The 17,156-nt window shown below is 45.5% G+C and overlaps 1 protein-coding gene across 9 annotated transcripts in view; it reads left to right on the top strand.

Annotated features, from left to right (window-relative positions):
* ZFYVE26 (zinc finger FYVE-type containing 26) overlaps nt 1-17,156 on the top strand; it is a 63,965-nt gene that overhangs the window by 14,412 nt on the left and 32,397 nt on the right. For all 9 annotated transcript variants that reach the window (XM_082451487.1, XM_082451488.1, XM_082451489.1 and 6 more), the window contains 13 exons: nt 288-491; nt 1,520-2,137; nt 2,602-2,688; nt 5,017-5,085; nt 5,709-5,860; nt 7,765-7,966; nt 8,938-9,201; nt 11,032-11,151; nt 11,246-11,410; nt 11,968-12,186; nt 13,515-13,617; nt 14,416-15,161; nt 16,120-16,316. In XM_082451487.1, the coding sequence (XP_082307613.1) occupies nt 288-491; nt 1,520-2,137; nt 2,602-2,688; nt 5,017-5,085; nt 5,709-5,860; nt 7,765-7,966; nt 8,938-9,201; nt 11,032-11,151; nt 11,246-11,410; nt 11,968-12,186; nt 13,515-13,617; nt 14,416-15,161; nt 16,120-16,316 (3,146 nt within the window). The remainder of the gene's footprint in view (nt 1-287; nt 492-1,519; nt 2,138-2,601; nt 2,689-5,016; nt 5,086-5,708; nt 5,861-7,764; nt 7,967-8,937; nt 9,202-11,031; nt 11,152-11,245; nt 11,411-11,967; nt 12,187-13,514; nt 13,618-14,415; nt 15,162-16,119; nt 16,317-17,156) is intronic.

The raw sequence follows: 17,156 nt of genomic DNA on the forward strand, positions 1-17,156 counted from the left end.
TCCCACATGCCGTGGACCAACTAAGCCCGTGCACTACAACTACTGAGCCTGCGCTCTAGAGCCCACGAGCCACAACTACTGAGCCCGCGCGCCTAGAGCCTGTGCTCCACAACAAGAGAAGCCACCGCAATGAGAAGCCCATGCACTGCGATGAGGAGTGGCCCCCGCTCGCAGCAACTAGAGAAAGCTTGCGCGCAGCAACAAAGACCCAATGCAGCCAAAAATAAAATAAATTAAAAAAAAAAAAAGCATCTCTGAAGTTCTGCCTGTTTCTCTCTATAATTCAGATTCAACTGACGCCACGGTCCCTGCGCACCTGAGCCGCTGTCAGAACCTGACACTCTACCGGAGCTTCTGTGCCATGAAGTATGCCATCTATGCACTCTGTGTGAACTCACACCGGAGCTCCCAGTGCCAGGAATGCAAAGACGGACCCTCTGAGGACCTGGCCACGGCTGCAGAGCCAGTGAACGATTCTCTCTCCTCCCCAGGTGCAGCGCCGCCCCCCACCCCTTCCCTGGTGGGAGCTGGGAACAACCTGTCCCAGCAGGTTCTTTGTGTGGGAACCCTTTGCCACCAGGGCTGGGAGGTGGCCTTGGTTTTATTATGCCCACGAATAATTTCATCCATTTATCAGCCTCTGTGAATCAAAGGGACATGGAGAAAGCAAGTGATCTGCATAAGTTCTAACAGAGCCTGAGCACCTAGTACAGTGTTTTCCAAATGCTTCTTTTTTTTATACTCCAGTCCACAGTAGATAGCATTTCACATCACTCCAGTTTGCACCTAGGTATATAATTTGTGCTTTCACGTGTATGTGTATATGTGTGTATGTGATGCGTAAACTGAAATAAGTTTTAAGAAACATTACTTACCCTTCCAAACAGAGCACACTCCTGATTATTTTTCTGTTTTATTTCATTTTTTCAAATGCAGCCGTCTAAGTCAGTGTCATGGGTCACAGCCTACAGTTTGAAAGAACCTTCTGTCCTATTAGCTCTCATTTTTCTTAAAAACTTATAACTCCTTACCTTGCCTTCTGTGACTGGTGGTCAAGTATCTCTCCCTTGCAGCTTTGGAATAGACCTTCGCCTCAGAGCATGGTCATTTTCTTAAGAGATCTGGGTAGGCTGTGATCACCTGTAGTATAACAACGAGTGCAAACAGGAATTGAGGAATAAGGAGTCTCCAGGCTGCCTTCATTCTAGGTACTGAAATATGGAGTGCTTCTCAGAGATGAGGAGTAATGTAATTGTAAAAAGCAGAAACAAAATAATGAGTGTTCACTGAACTGTACTTTTAGTTAAGGGAGCAAAATCTTTCTACAAATCATGAAAAGACATGGCTCAATAGCCTCTTAGTCTTCTGACTGTAACCACAGTTCTCTGAGTCACTACAAAGAAAGAAATGAGTTAAACTTGGGAGAATGTTTGAGTCTGGTGAGTACTGTTTCTAATGTTTGCATTTTCTCTCTTTCCTTCTCTTTCTCTGGCCTCTTCTTTTACACATGCGTCTTCAGGTGCTTCAGATCTCTTTTCAACATACCTGGCCAGGTGTCAGCAGTATCTGTGCAGTGTTCCTGACTCTCTGTGCCTGGAACTTCTAGAAAACGTCTTCTCATTGCTCCTCGTCACCTCTGCTGATCTTCACCCAGAGCCTCACCTGCCCGAGGACTACGCTGAGGATGATGACGTTGAGGGGAAGGGCCCGTTGGGTTTGAGGTCCCCGTCAGAGAGCCCTCAGCACGTAGCACAGCCTGAGAGGAGGTCAGAACACGGTTCCCTGGGGGCCTCCAGGAGCCTGGCCTACACAGTTCCAAGCTGTCTGAAGGCAGAGCCAAAAGACAGTTCCCCAGAGCCTCACAGGCACAGCTTTTTGGACCTAAAGCACTTTACTAGCGGTGTCAATGGGTTCCTGGCTGATGAATATGTAATGGGGGCCTTCCTCAGGCTGCTCCAGGAGCAGCTGGATGAGCTAAGCAGCCGCAGCCCCCCCGAGAAGCCAAAGCTGCTTGAAGGCCAGAGTGGCTTGGGCAGCAGCAGCAGAGACGGACTGCAGAGCCGCCTGCACCAGTTCTCCAAGGTTCTCTCTGAGGCCCAGTGGAGGTACAAGGTGGTGACCAGCAACCAGGGCTCAGGTGAGAGGAGATAACAGAAAGGGAGGAGGGAGAAAAGTCTTGGGAATGTGGGACAGCTAGGAGTGCATGGAGTCACGCTAGTTCGGGGCATATCGCCATGGCCACCTGTGTCAGAACTCCGGGGTACCGCTCAGCGTCGCACAGGCCAGTCCAGATCTTCCCCTACCTGTTACCCCAGGAGGTGGGTCAAATCAAAACTGATCACTTTCAGAAGGGGGAGGGGCAACATAGGAGTAGGGGAGTAAGAGGTACAAACTATTAGATATAAAATAAGCTACAAGGATATATTGTACAACACAGGGAGTATAGCCAATATTTTATAACTATAAATGGAGTGTAGCCTTTAAGAATTGTGAATCGTGATATTGTACACCTGTAACATATAATATTGTACAGCAACAATACTTCAATTAAAAAAAAAATTGATCACCCTCCCGTATGACCCACTGGGTTTGCTGTTTCAGAGGAGCAACCCTCCCGAAGATACCGGCCCATCGCCACATGGCACCCCCGTCTCCGCCGGGGTCGTCGGACAAGAAGGAGCCGGGCAGGTAATCTGAAGAACTCTCTCCATGCCTCCTTCCCACAAGCGGCAAATGGTATAGTGCCACTTGTCTAATATTCTTCAAGATAAAGCAGTTCTTAAAGTACCTTAACACTAATGATAAAGATAAGATCTTAAAGTATCTTAAAGCAATTCACCTTTAAGATAAGGTCCAAACAAAAGTGATCTAAGATTATCCTAATCCCACTCCCCCAAAGTAACCCTTGCTAATAGTTTTCTTCGAAAAATTCTCCATGAAATACAAGCATGTATATCATTTTAGATACACAGGTGCATCATACTACATATAGAGAACTGCAACTTTCTTTTTTATTTATATCCTCTTACATACGTAAACGTATCGTACTCTATACTGAGAACTCACTTCTCTTCACTTATTTTAAAGGCTGCTTAGTAGTCCATTGTCATATGTACCCTTTTGTGGGCATTTAAATTGTTTCCAGTTTTTTACTATTATAAACAATGCTACAGTAAACGACCGTACGTATGTCTGTGCATACTTGTGTGAGTATATCTATAGGATAAGTCCCTAGCAGTATAATATAGAAGGTCAAAGTATACGTGGGTATAAAATACAGATATAACAAATTGCCCCGAAAAAAGGTGGACCAATTTACATTCCCATCACCTGTATGTAAGTGCCTATTTGCATATACATTCATCAAAAATGAGTAGTATCAGGTTTCTGTTTAGTCTTTGCCAGTATGATTAATATAGTAATAGTGTGTCATTGTTTTAATACTAATTTTTAGTTTGAGGTTGAATGTCTTTTCATATATTTATTGGCCATTTATATTTTTCAGTCTAAGGTACATATTTTCTGTTGGGTTTGTCTTTCTTGTTGAATTGTAAGAAGCTCTTTATACCTTAAGGAAAATATTCTGTCATTTTGTGCTACAAGTTTTGCTCCATTTTGTCTTTTGACTTTGATTATGAGTTTCTCTAAAGGAGTTTTAACACAGAAGCATTATACAGAAGTATTACATTTTTAGATAATCAAATTTCCATTATGGTTTTTGGTAGTTTTTAAATAATAAACAGAGAGTTCATAAAGAGTTTCCTGTGTGCTAAAAAAAATACTAGGTTTCTTGAGGGAGCTGAATGAGGCATAAACCAGGACTTTGCCTTCAAGGAATTTATAATTTACCTGCATAGACAGTATACATGAAAAACTTAAACTGCCCGGAGGCACGGCCTGAAAACAGAAGAGATCTCATGGAGGGGGAGGTCAGCATAGTCTACAAAGGCAGAGAAACCGGTTTTCTGAAAGAGCTGACTTTTGAATCAAGCTCAGAAGAATGAGTAGGCTTTAGCTAAGTGGCAACAAGAGACATGAACATGCTGACTGGGGTGGAGACTACCATGAGAGAAACATGGAAAACTTAAAGGCTGAGCCCCTTAAGTTGCTCAGTTGATTGGTTTGAGTCAGTTTTCATCCACCTGACCCATCCAGCCCAGAATGCACAATCCATCTTCTCTTTTCCTACGGCTGTAGGAAAGCAGGTGTTGAGAAGAAGATGCTTTTTCTCCAGGACTTTCAATATCATGGTCTTTTTTTTTTAATAAATTTATTTATTTATTTGGCTGTGTTGGGTCTTTGTTGCTGCACATGGGCTTTCTCTAGTTGCAGCGAGCAGGAGCTACTCTTCGTTGCAGTGCGTGGGCTTCTCTAGTTGTGGCTCAGTAGTTGTGGTTCGCGGGCTCTAGAGCGCAGGCTCAGTAGTTGTGGTGCATGGGCTTAGTTGCTCCGCGGCATGTGGGATCTTCCCAGACCAGGGCTCGAACCCGTGTCCCTGGTATTGACAGGCGGATTCTTAACCACTGCGCCGCCAGGGAAGTCCCAATGTCATGGTCTTTGATCAGCCTGGCCTTATATTTTGGTTCCCTACTTTTTCAACTATGAGGACAACTTTTTCTATGTCAGAAAATGTTGTGACCCTCTTTGGCACCCTACTGGTTCCATGTCATAATAGTTGTGCTTTAATTTTTTTTTCAGACTATTGACAGTGCTTAGTGAGCAATGGGGGTCGCTGACCCCTAGAAGTAACTTGAAAGCTCCTGGGGCTCTGAGACCCAGAGACTGGAAACCACTGGTATAAGCTACTATCCAAATGAGCATTGGGACCATATTAAGCCCACCCCTGTACCTTTGGTCTGTAGGAATTTGCATTTTACTGTAGAAGGAGCCACTGGTATAGTAGCTACCCATTATCTTCTCACTCTACCCAGATCTCAGCTTTCAAGCCAACTTCTCACTTTCTACACTGTAAGGCACTGATGGTTGATTTTTTCTCTTTCCTCCTAATACCTCTAGATGGCCGGGACAGAGGTTCCAACCCATCCCTGGAAAGTACAAGTAGTGAGCTGAGTACAAGTACTTCAGGTATGGGAGTCCCAACCAGTTGCCAACTTCCAGCAGCTTTGCCCTGATACAGAGTTGCCATACACCACGGTGTGAAAACCTGGACTGAGCAGTTCATGCTTGTGTTCAGTGGGGAAAGGGCTATTTCACTATCAGCTGAGTTACCCATCAGTAGAGAGAAACAGAGGTGAATACCCAAGGAAGGTTGTTGGTACATAAGTCTTATATTCAAAGATGATAACATATTAACAGATACACACTACCATATATAAAATAGACAAACAACAAGGATATACTGTATAGCACAGGGAACTATATTCAACTTCTAATAATAACCAATAATGGAAAATAATAAAAAAAAAGAATATATATAAATAAATATATATATATAACTGAATCACTTTGCTGTACACCTAAAACTAACACAATATTGTAAGTCAACTATACTTCAACTTAAAAAAAAAAGAAAGAAAGAAAAAGATGATAGCGTAGGTATGCGCTTCATTTGAGGAAAATTCAAGATCCATTTACAGACCTTTTAGAGAAGGACTTTGAGAAGATAGGAGTTTGGCAGCAGGTGACAGAATAGTTTTTCCTCAATTTCTATCCCTTCCTTGGCCCCCGACGTTCTTGTGTCCCGACAGAGGGAAGTCTGAGCGCTGCATCTGGGAAGAATGAGCTGGATGGCCGGTTGCAGCCTCAACCTCAAAGTTCACTCATCCGCATGATGTTCTCCCCACCTGAGTCACTGCTGGCATCCTGCATCCTCCGGGGGAACTTCGCAGAAGCCCATCAGGTGAGGCAGGTACTTGTGCAGCAGGTGTTAGGAGCCTAGGCTCTACATTGTCACAGTAAAGAACGCTAAGGTAGCTCTTTGCCATCTGGGACCCGTGGGGCCTCAGGTAAAGCCAGATGCTTGTGCAAGCAGAGCCAGCCGGGCGCACCTGAGGGGCCACGTCTAGCAGGAGAAGCAGGAGGGAGTTTCCATGTATGGAGGCTGATCTTGAGCACTGTGGATTTCAAGATCCAGAAGGAGGAGACTTAAGCTGTTGAATCATCTGTTTGTATTCAGAACATAAAACAGTTTTTTAGCAAGATAAAAGAAAATATCCGGCCACAGTCAAGACGTTGAAATATTTTTGTTTCTTTCCTTGTAGTCCTTCTCTGAACACGTATGTGGTTTTATATAGTTAGAAATCACTATGTAGACAATTTTTAATAATAAATAGAATGCCAGTTTAACATACAGGAAGTGTAGGGAGCTAGCAAATTAGAATGTTGTGTAGGGAAAAGTGCAGGGAGTAGAAACCAGAAACACTCTACTCCCTCTGAGCTTTGACGTCTTCATCTGAAACTTGGAGTTAAATATCATACCTGCTTGTGCTACCTCTTGGAATGTTAAGCGGATTATGTGCAAGCTGTGAGAGATACAAGAATCCTCTGCTATTGTTTAAATTTAAAAGCATAAAAGCCCACTCTTCTAGTTTTTAAAACTCTCTTGGTATATTTATGACGCTTGCACTGGTCCCTTAACACATAGATCAGAATTTTTCTTTCACGTGAGTTTACTTGTTGAGGAATAAATCATGGAGACATCTAGGTGATTTGATAATTTTTACTTAACTTCCTCTGACACATTTTAGATCCTGTACTTTAATGATAATGATAATTCTATCCCTCTGGGAAGGATAGGACCCTCACCAGCCTTTCTGACACCCAAACCAAGAGGAAGTCAGTTGCGAGCCCCCTGATGCTTTACCGCTAAATGTCCTCACTTCCTCTTCCTTTCCTGGGGCTCTGATCTTTTCTTTTTTTCATTTTTCTTTTTTAATAAAAGGTTTTGTTTTTAAACCTGGTTACACAGCAAGCTGTGCATATTTATAAGAAAATACCAAAAAGTATTAACCAGAAAATAAAATTACTTTTAACCTATTGTCCAGAACAACCAATACTAAAGATAAAAGCATATTTTTGCCAGTGTTTTTCCAAGATGTATGTGACTTTTATATAGAGCCAAGATCATTTTGAATCTAAAACTTAGTGCCTTTTTTACATTATAGTATAAGCATTTGCCTAGTAACTGATTTTAGTGACCTTATGATAGTCTGATCTAGTAGCTGCATTTGACCATTCCCTGTTAACTCACATTTATTGTCAACCTGGTAATAGTTGTAGTAAATAGTGTCAAGATTATCACCTTTATACATTGACTTTTGAATTATTTCCTTAAGAAAGTTTTTCATAAAAACGGCTGAGTCAAAGAATATAAACATTTTTAAAGCTCTGTAGACTGCCAAATTGCTTTTCAAAAAGTTGTGACAGTTCATTCCGCCACCACCCAACGAGGGTTTATTTTTACACTTTGTCATTATGGTAGATGCAAGGTAGTATTAATGTTAAATTCCCTGAATTACTGGGAAGGGAAAACATTTTTTACCTGTGTATTAGTCCTGTGTATTTTCTCTTTGAAATTGTCCACATCTTTTGCCTATTTTCTGCTGGGGCTTCAGTGGCCCTCTTGCTGACTTTTACGAGTTATTTCTACATTTGACCTACTCTTTGAATGTCCAGTGTTCTGTCAGCCCCACAAAGCAGATGTCTCAGGGCCAGAGTCTGATGACTAGCAAGATCTCAGATCTGTAGACACTCTCCACCTCAGCGGGCCTGCCGCAAGCCACACTCCTTCCTCTCCTGTGGCAGGTGGTGTTCACATTCAACCTGAAGTCCTCGCCCAGCTCCGGGGAGCTGCTGTTCATGGAGCGCTACCAGGAGGTCATCCAGGAGCTGGCCCGAGTAGAGCACAAGATCGAAAACCAGAACTCGGACGGGGGTAGTGGCACCATCCGAAGAACAGGCAGCGGCCGCTCAACTCTGCAGGCCATTGGCAGCGCTGCAGCCGCAGGTCCGGCTTCCCTGTTGCCAGGTGGTGAGGGAGCTGCGGGAGGAGGGTATGGGGGAAAAACCACCCAAATCAGAGGCTCATCATGAATGTGAGCAGAAACCTAGAGAAGGACGCTTGCCTTGAAGAACAGCGGTCCTGACACCTCCAGAGTCATTTTCTAGCTGTGCCTAACCTCGCCGACCACGGTGGTCACTTACCTGCCCCTCGAGCTCCTCCATTAAGCTTGTCCTACGTGACTTAAACTGAAGAGTGTGAATGCAGTTTCCACCATGTGTTTTGATGGCCATTAATCTTGGGATTTGGGGAATTGATTATTTTCTTCCCATGTAATTATTCAGGGATAAAGCATATTATTCTACTTTTCTAGCAAGTGAAGAAGTTGTAAATAACACCTGTGGCCTGGGATTCACAGATGTCAATTCCCACCCTTGGCTGCACTGCAGAAAGGGCTCATCCTTTCATTATGTCTTGAAAATGGAATCTTGTCCCATATTTTTACATCTCTTGCTGGTCTAGGCTCTGTATATCAAGTTACCATCACTTGTTGCTCCTTCTATAAGCTCCCAGAGATTTTCTTTACAAATTCAAAAGAATATATGCATATCATTTTTGTTTTTAATATAAATGAGCTCTTCCAAAAAGTACTATTTTCTACTTTGCTTTTTTAGTGGTGTATTTTAGAGATCTTTGCTGATGAGCACACACAGATCTACCTCACTTCACCCTACTTTTACATCCCATTTGGAAGAAGTCCTCACTCCTCTCCACCTTTTTGAGTTTCTCTTGGTCTTTCTTTCCATGCCATTGTTTTGATGCCGTAGGAGTGGGCTGTAATGATGGTCTTGATATGCATTGATGGTATACTATGCAGAAGGACCTCAGACATTTTTTAAATAACTACTTTTCAGAATAAAAGTGCTAGTGAGAGTCATTTTAACCTCTTGCCTTGTATCCCACTGCTGGGTGTCCAGGGATGGTATTTTACTCCATCTCTGATGTGACCGACAAGCTGCTCAGCACCTCGGGAGACCCCATCCCCACACTCCAGGAGGACTTCTGGATAAGCAGTAGTGCGGTGGAGCCCACTGCCCCCCTGAGAGAGCTTCTGGAAGACCTCAGCCCCCCCGCCATGGCTGCATTTGACCTGGCTTGCTCTCAGTGCCAGCTCTGGAAAACCGGCAAGCAGCTCTTGGAAACCGCTGAGCGGCGCCTGAACAGCAGCCTTGAGAGTCGGGGTGAGTGTTCTGTTTTTGCTTGATCCCTTAATTCTCAAATGAGGAGATGGGGTTCTGAGATGCTTGATAATCGTGCAAGAAGAAAGTTATCGGGGAAGGAGGGATGGGGAGAAAGTATTATTAGTTCATTTCCTCATGTCCGGTCTGGCAACTTAAATATAGTTTACTGAGAGTCTCGCCTTCTTAACAGATATAGCAAATTCCAGTCATTTGGGGAAATTCTCTTCTGGTTTATAGGTAAATTCAAGGAAGAAATATACATTCAAAAATGGTACCAATGGAATTTGTGCCCTTAAACTGCATACCTCCTCCAGAGTGAATCCCACTTAACCTAAAACCTGAGTCTGAAGCTTGTAAACCAGGTATAAGGGAAAATTTAGTGGATCACAGTTGGTGGGAGGATTGTACCTTGAGGTTAATAATATCCCAGAATGTGTATATGGAACTCTTGGAGGAATGAAGGTAGAGGAATGTGAAGAAAGAATTAGGCAAAGTTCCACTCCCCACCCATCCTTGATACACACACCCAGCATTGGAAGGACTGGCCAGGGAGAGGGAAAGAAACATGTTCTCTCTGAGTAATATGGAGGGAGGAATGGTGAATAGATATGATATGAATAGCCTCCCTTAGGTTCAGTGATTCGATGGGTGAACTCACAGGACTCAGCATATAGTCATACTCATGGCTACGAATTATTTCACCAAAAGGACACAAAGCGAAATTAGCAAAGGGGAAAGGTTCATGGGGTAAAGTCTGGAGGAAATCAGACACAAGCTTCCAAGAGTCCTCTCCCGCTGGAGTCACACGGGATGTGCTTAACTCCTCCAGCAATGAGTTGTGACAACAAACAAGTGGGAAGTGTTGTCTGCCGGAAGCTCATTAGTGAGCCAGTGCCCAAGGTTTTTACTGGGAGCTGGTGACAGAGGGACCCTCTGCCCAGCATGTACCAAAATTCCAGGCTCTCAGGAGGAAGGCAGGTGTTCAGCATAAACCACATTGTACAAACAGTTTAGGCACAATCAGTCGCTCTCATCATTTAGGGAAAGTTTTATATCAGTGTAGGAGACCTTTTACCAGTCAAGTTCACAGACACCAACCAGGGACCAACCTTGCAAGCAGCGCTTTCTAAGGATAGCAGTCTCAGGCCTGCTGTGTTAACTCTATTATGCACACCCTTCCAAATCACTTCTGAGCTGTTGATTTAAAAGTCCTGTAACGTTGACATAGTCCTTCTAGGAAAGTATGCCGTGGCATACATAATGCTGTTTTTATCGAACAATTTCCCTCTCCCTCATCTAGTACTTATATTCTAAAATGAATGGAGATATTATCCAAGCTATTAATAATATTCAAGCTGATTGGTTTCATGCCAATCAATCAGGAATTAATTTAGTACCTACTGTATTTCCAGATTATCCCAAGTATATGGGAGTACAGGAGAGGTATAAGGAATAATCTCTGTCCATAAAGTTATTTATAGTCTAGTCAGGGTGTCAAGATACAGATAAGATCCCAGCTCAAGTTCTCGGCTGAAGGAAGTACCAAGGCAAATGCACAAGAAGTGCCTGATCGGCTTGGGACAGCGATTCCCTAGGAATGCCAGAGCTTCTGGGTCTGCTGCTGTGGACAGCTGAGGCATTTTGCCAGAGGTAGCCCTGGAACAGCGGGCATGCAATAAGCCAGGTATGCTGGTTGTCATGAAAAATGACACAGCATATTCCTCAATACTGGAGAAGATAAAACTTCACAAGTAAATACAGGACTGAGTGTCAATCTCTGAAAGTGCCTTATTTTTTTCTGCATTCCTTCTCGATTCATCCTGTTTCCAGGTCGCCGGCTAGACCACGTATTCCTCAGTGCTGATGGCATTCGAGGTTTTCCAGGCGTTCTTCAGCAGATCAGTAAGATTCTCAATTACCCACTTCTGTCAGCCGGACAAATCAAATCAGGCGAGCTGCTTTACTACCCCTTTTTAATCTCCCAGCCTCGGAACATGAGGTCAGCATCAGACCTCACTTTTTCTTTCTCATTTGCTCTCCGTAGAGAGTGTAGAGGAAAAGGGGGGAGGTCCCCCACGGTGCAGCATTGCTGAGCTGCTTCAGATGTGCTGGCCCAGCCTCACCGAGGACTGTGTCGCCAGCCACGCTACCCTCGCCCAGCAGCTGGAGCAGATCCTTCAGTCACTGAGAGAAGCACTGGAGCTGCCAGGTACAGGCCCGACTGCATGGGAGCAGATGAGGTTGAAATGGGGAGAGGACGCAGTGGAACGGGAAAGAGTACTTTGGAGCAGAGGCTGAGGACTCAGAAGTGGGCCCTACCAGCCCTCTAGTTAACCAGGGCCTGTCTCGTAACTAATTCCACCTGTTGCCCCACCTCCTAAGTGAAGGGCTGCTTAGCACTCCCATTAGCTGGCACATTTTTCTCATTCCTTATGAGAGATATACCCAGAAGGGACTCCGTAAACATTGATTAACCCTTCCGCAAAAGAGTGCCGTGAGCTTCACAGAGCTGTTCCACCTGAGACAGGGGTGAAAATGGAACTCTCCACCCTGATTTCTCCAGACTCAAAGCTCTTCCTGGCTGAGAATCACTTGTATAAGCAACCAACTTAGGATTTTGTAACTGCCTTGTCAGCGTAGCAGCCAGCCTATAGGATGTCCCACGCAGTGTACAGAGGCCCAGTTCCCATATTGTTTGGAAACTGACCCAAAGCCAGATGCACAGACTCAACACTACATGCCTTCTCCTTTCATAACTCCTCCCAGAGCCCAGGAGTACTCCACTCACCTCCCTGGTGGAGCAGGTGGCCGAGAAAGCTCTGGAGGCAGAGGCCCACCCTGTGTATATCCAGACTCAGCTCCTCCAGAAGAACCTGGGCAAACAGATGCCAGCAGGCGGCAGGCAGACTGACTACATGGGCACCTTCTTCAGGTACTGCAGCACGCTGGCTGCTGTTCTCCTGCGGAGCTTGAGCTCTGAGCCTGGTGAGTAGCAAGAAAGAGAAAATAGAGTCAGGACTGGCCTACAGGTGTTTAGGGGCAAGGAAGAGGAAGGCGCACACTGAAGAGGCTCTGGGTACAGCAGTAGCTGAGGACACTACATGTGAGGTCCTCTCTTATTCACCTCTGTGTTTTATTCACCTTTGTCTCCTTGATGCCTCGTACAATGGTACAGCACATGAGAGCATTCAATACGTTTTGATGGCATTAATGACTCAAAAATACCTCTCCCAGATCTTCGATCTGTTGTGGCTATGAGGACCCACCAGGGGAATTAAGTCTCTGATTCGAGTGCCAGATTCTTACTCAAGTCCGCAGAGCGAGTATTACCTACACTTCAGTCATATCGAAGGGAACAGGATCAGCTGTTTGTGGCTAGGCCTGCTCCCTGAAGTTTGTCTATAGTTGGAAGTCTTTAGAACAGTGGTAAGGTGTAGATAAACCTGTGGTCAGCATCCTGTCAAGAATACCTTTTACCTAGAAAAATATCAACAGAAGGGCTTTCCACGTAGTTTTGTGTTTTTTTAAAATTTTTTTTCTATTTCTTTATTATTTTTGTGGGGCTGTGTTGGGTCTTCGTTGCTGCACGCGGGCTTTCTCTAGTTGCGGCGGGCGAGCGGGGGCTAGTCTTCATTGTGGTGCGTGGGCTTCTCCTCGCGATGGCTTCTCTTGTTGTGGAAGCACGGGCTCTAGGGGCGCAGGCTTCAGTAGTTGCAGCACACAGGCTCAGTAGTTGTGGCTTGTGGGCTCTAGAGCACAGGCTCAGTAGTTGTGGTGCACGGCTTAGTTGCTCCACAGCATGTGGGATCTTCCCGGACCAGGGCACGAACCCGTGTCCCCTGCACTGGCAGGTGGATTCTTAACCAATGCGCCACCAAGGAAGCCCTCCATGTAGTTTTTTTGTTTGTTTGTTTGTTTTTTGTTTTTTAATTAATTAATTAATTAATTTATGGCTGTGTTGGGTCTTCGTTTCTGTGCGAGGGCTTTCTCTAGTTGCGGCAAGCGGGGGCCACTCTTCATCACGGTGCGCGGGCCTCTCACTGTCGCGACCTCTCTTGTTGCGGAGCACAGGCTCCAGACGCGCAGGCTCAGCAATTGTGGCTCACGGGCCTAGTCGCTCCATGGCATGTGGGATCTTCCCAGACCAGGGCTCGAACCCGTGTACCCTGCATTGGCAGGCAGATTCTCAACCACTGCGCCACCAGGGAAGCCCCCTCCATGTAGTTTTGACACTACTTTTTTATTGATTATAGAAAACAGCGCTGTGAATGTTGCAATCAGTGGTGCAAAGATCACTTTCTTTACTTTTGCAGATCACGTAGAGGTCAAGGTAGGAAACCCCTTTGTTCTCCTGCAACAGAGCTCTTCCCAACTGGTGTCACACCTCCTGCTTGAGCGACAAGTTCCCCCAGAGAGGTAGGAGCCAGGCCTGGGCCTTCCTAATTGTTCATCAAGGAAACCAAGGGCTCAGTGGGGCTGTGTTTGAGTTCAATACAGGAAGTTGAGATTTCTTCCAGACTTTTCCCTTAATTTGCATTTACTCTTATACAAGCTACATTAAAATTCAGTGTGCCTCGTTTCTTTCTCTCTCTCCACCTCTAATGTTTATATTGCAAGTATAAAATTAAGGGGTGACTCTTCACTTATGAGTAGGCAAAAATCCAAAACTTTGATAACACATTAGTTGGCGAGACTGTAGGAAAACAAGCATTCTCACAGATTGCCAGCAGGATATAAATTAGTACAGCCCCTGTGGGAAGGCAGTTTGTCCATATCGACTAAAATGACAAACCACATTTTTGACCTAGCAGTCCACCTTGGGGAATTTATCCTTTATTATAAGTACGAAAAATGCTGTATGTACCAAGTCATTTTATTATAGCTTTGTATGGCATAGCCATTGTCCACTAATGGGAGACTAGTTAAATTCAGTTTCTTCCACATAATGGAATGCTATATAGCTGTGAAAGAAGAATGAGGGGCCTCTCTGTAGAGGGATATGGACAGATCTCCCAGATGTGTTATTAAGTAAAAAAGCAAGGGGCAGAGAATTGGGTCTAATAGACTGACTTTTGAGTTAAAAAGAGAGGGGGTGCGGGAATAATTAGAGAGTCTACATTTACATTTGCTTGTTTACACATAAAGAAATTCTGAGATTGGGTGATGGTGCCCAGGCACTGAGGCCTTACATGCCCTCTGCTTCTCTCCCTCCAGGCTGGCAGCCCTTCTGGCCCGGGAGGGTCTCAGCCTGAGTGTGCCACAGGTCATTGTCAGCTGCTGCTGTGAGCCCCTTGCCCTTTGCTCTTCCCGTCAGAGCCAGCAGACATCATCCCTTCTGACCCAGCTGGGCATCCTGACCCAGCTGCATACCTCCCACTGCCTGGAGGACCTCCCACTTTCTACACTGAGCTCCTCAAAGCCAACTGAGAATCCCACGCTGGAGAGAAAGCCCCCCTCCTCCCCGAGGGATTCAGCAGGCCCAGCCCTCACCTCCTCTGCCTTGGCCTTCCTTAAGTCCCGCTCGAAGCTGCTGGCTACCGTGGCCTGTCTGGGGGCTTCCCAGGGGTCAAAAATCACCAAGCCCGGCTTGTCTTGGAAGGAGCTTCGTGGCCGCAGGGAGGTGCCTCTGACTGCAGAGCAGGTAGCCCGGGAGTGTGAGCGCCTCCTGGAACAGTTCCCTATGCTTGAGGCCTCCCTCCTAGCTGCCTGGGAGCCCCTACGAGGGTCCTCCAAGCAGGGGCAGAGTCTGGCAGCGAGTCTCTGCGGCCGGGCCAGTCTCTCTACCGTCCTCCTGGGCCTGCATTCTCCCATAGCCCTGGATGTGCTCACCGAGGCCTTCGAGGAAGCCCTGGTGGCCAGAGATTGGCACCGGGCCCTTCAGCTCACTGAAGTGTACGGGCGAGATGTCGACGACTTGAGCAGCATACAGGATGCGGTCCTGAGCTGTGCTGCGGCAGGTGGTGAGCAGAAAGCCATGCCTCCCTCCTTCACCAGTGGTAATAGTGAAGTAATAGTGAATGCTTCACTGGTGGTGATCCACCAGTGGGCATTCACTGAGTGGATCACCGCATCTGATGCTCACAGTAACTCTAGAGAAAGGTGCCACCATAATCTCATGATACTGAGAGGCAAACAAGGCTCAGAGGGTAGGAAACTGCCCAGGATAGTCAGTGGTAGAGCAGAGCTTAGAGCCCAAGTCCATCGAACTTTAGGACAGGCACTCATAACCAATATTCTCAACCCTGCATGGCAGAATCGTTGTGAAATTCTATAAACTACAAATATCAGAGCCCCGTTTCCAGAAGCCCATGATAGGGTTCAGGCAAGTGTTTGCTTTAAAGTAGGGGTCAGGAAAGTTTTTCTGTAAAGGGCTTTGTAGGCTATACAGGCTCGGTTGCAACTACTTGGGTCTGCCATCATAGCATGAAAACAGCCATAGACAATACATAAACGAGTGAGTGTGGCTGTATTGTAATAAAACTTTATTTATAAAAACAGACTCTGGGCCTGTTTGACAGCTCCCCAGGAGACTTTGATGTGTACCCAGAGTTGAGAGCAATGACCTACAGCCCTCCACTAGGGGGAGCAAGAGCTGGGCGGGCTGTGGGGAGTGGCTTCTGGGCAGGGGCTCGGCTGCCCTGTGGAAAGGAGAAAATCTTTCCTTTTTCTTCCTCTCCTTTCTCCTTTTCTCCCTCTCTTCAGAAAGTCCCGTGACTATGATTACATTTGCATAAAGAGAAACAGGGTATAGTATCTCTCCTATAGTGTTCCAAGTGTAAAAACTAATTCAGGTCAGAAGGATCTTCAGGATCCTCCAAGCTCCTGTTTTGTGAAATTGAACAAAGCCCTTCTCTTAAGAAGTAACCTGGACTCTTGAGCTCCAGCGCCAGGCTTGCTGAGCATCTTTTTGTCTTGTAGTCAAAGAAGGTTGGCGGTACCTGTTTGCTGTGAAGGATGCATCTCTGAGAAGTCGGCTAACACTGCAGTTTGTGGACCGGTGGCCCCTGGAGTCGTGCCTGGAGATCCTGGCCTACTGCATTTCAGACACAGCTCTCCCAGATGGGCTGGAGTGTGAGCTACAGAGAAAACTAGCAGAGCTGCTGGTGTACCAGAAGGTATAGGATTCGGCATCAAGAGAAAGGAAATAGGCTTCTCACCTTATTACCAACTCCAGCCTATTCTCATGTGATGGTGGATTTTAAGAAGCAGAAAATCTGGGCCTGGCTTCTGCTCTGTATCTGGCTTCTGCTCTGTATCTGGCTTCCGTTCTTAGGTGAAGAGCGAGGGAGCCTCTATCTGGTTCCTATTTTATTTACTCCTATAATTTTAAATAGGTACATGTCAGACAAGGATTAAAAATTCATAATAAAATTAACACTGGAATGATGCTTTACAGTCCACAATGCCTTTTTCATATGTACAGGCACACCTTTTCTTTACTGTATTTTGCTTTATTGCACTTTGCAGATACTATGTTTTTTACACATTGAAGGTTTGTGGCAACCCTGCATTAAGTAAGTCTCTTGGCACCATTTTTCCAATAGCACTTAACTCACTTCATGTCTTTGTGTCACATTTTGATAATTCTCACAGTATTTCAGACTTTTTCATTATTATTATATTTGTTATGGTGATCTGTGATCAGTGAACTCTTTTTTTTAACTATTTTTAAAGATTTATTTATCATTTATTTATTTATTTTTGGCTGCGTTGGGTCTTAGTTGTGGCATGCAGGATCTTTTGTTGCAGCGCGCGGGCTCTTCATTGTGGTGCATGGGCTTCTCTCTAGGGGTGGCGTGCGGGTTTTTTTCTTCTCTAGTTGTGGCACGAAGGCTCCAGAGCGCATGGGCTCTGTAGTTTGCGGCACGTGGGCTCTAGTTGAGGCGCACGAGCTCAGTAGTTGTGGCACGCAGGCTTAGTTGCCCCACGGCACGTGGGATCTTAGTTCCCTGACC

Source organism: Balaenoptera physalus, assembly GCF_965194825.1.
Source record: "Balaenoptera physalus genome assembly, chromosome: 2".
In the NCBI taxonomy this organism is placed as follows: Eukaryota; Metazoa; Chordata; class Mammalia; order Artiodactyla; family Balaenopteridae; genus Balaenoptera; species Balaenoptera physalus.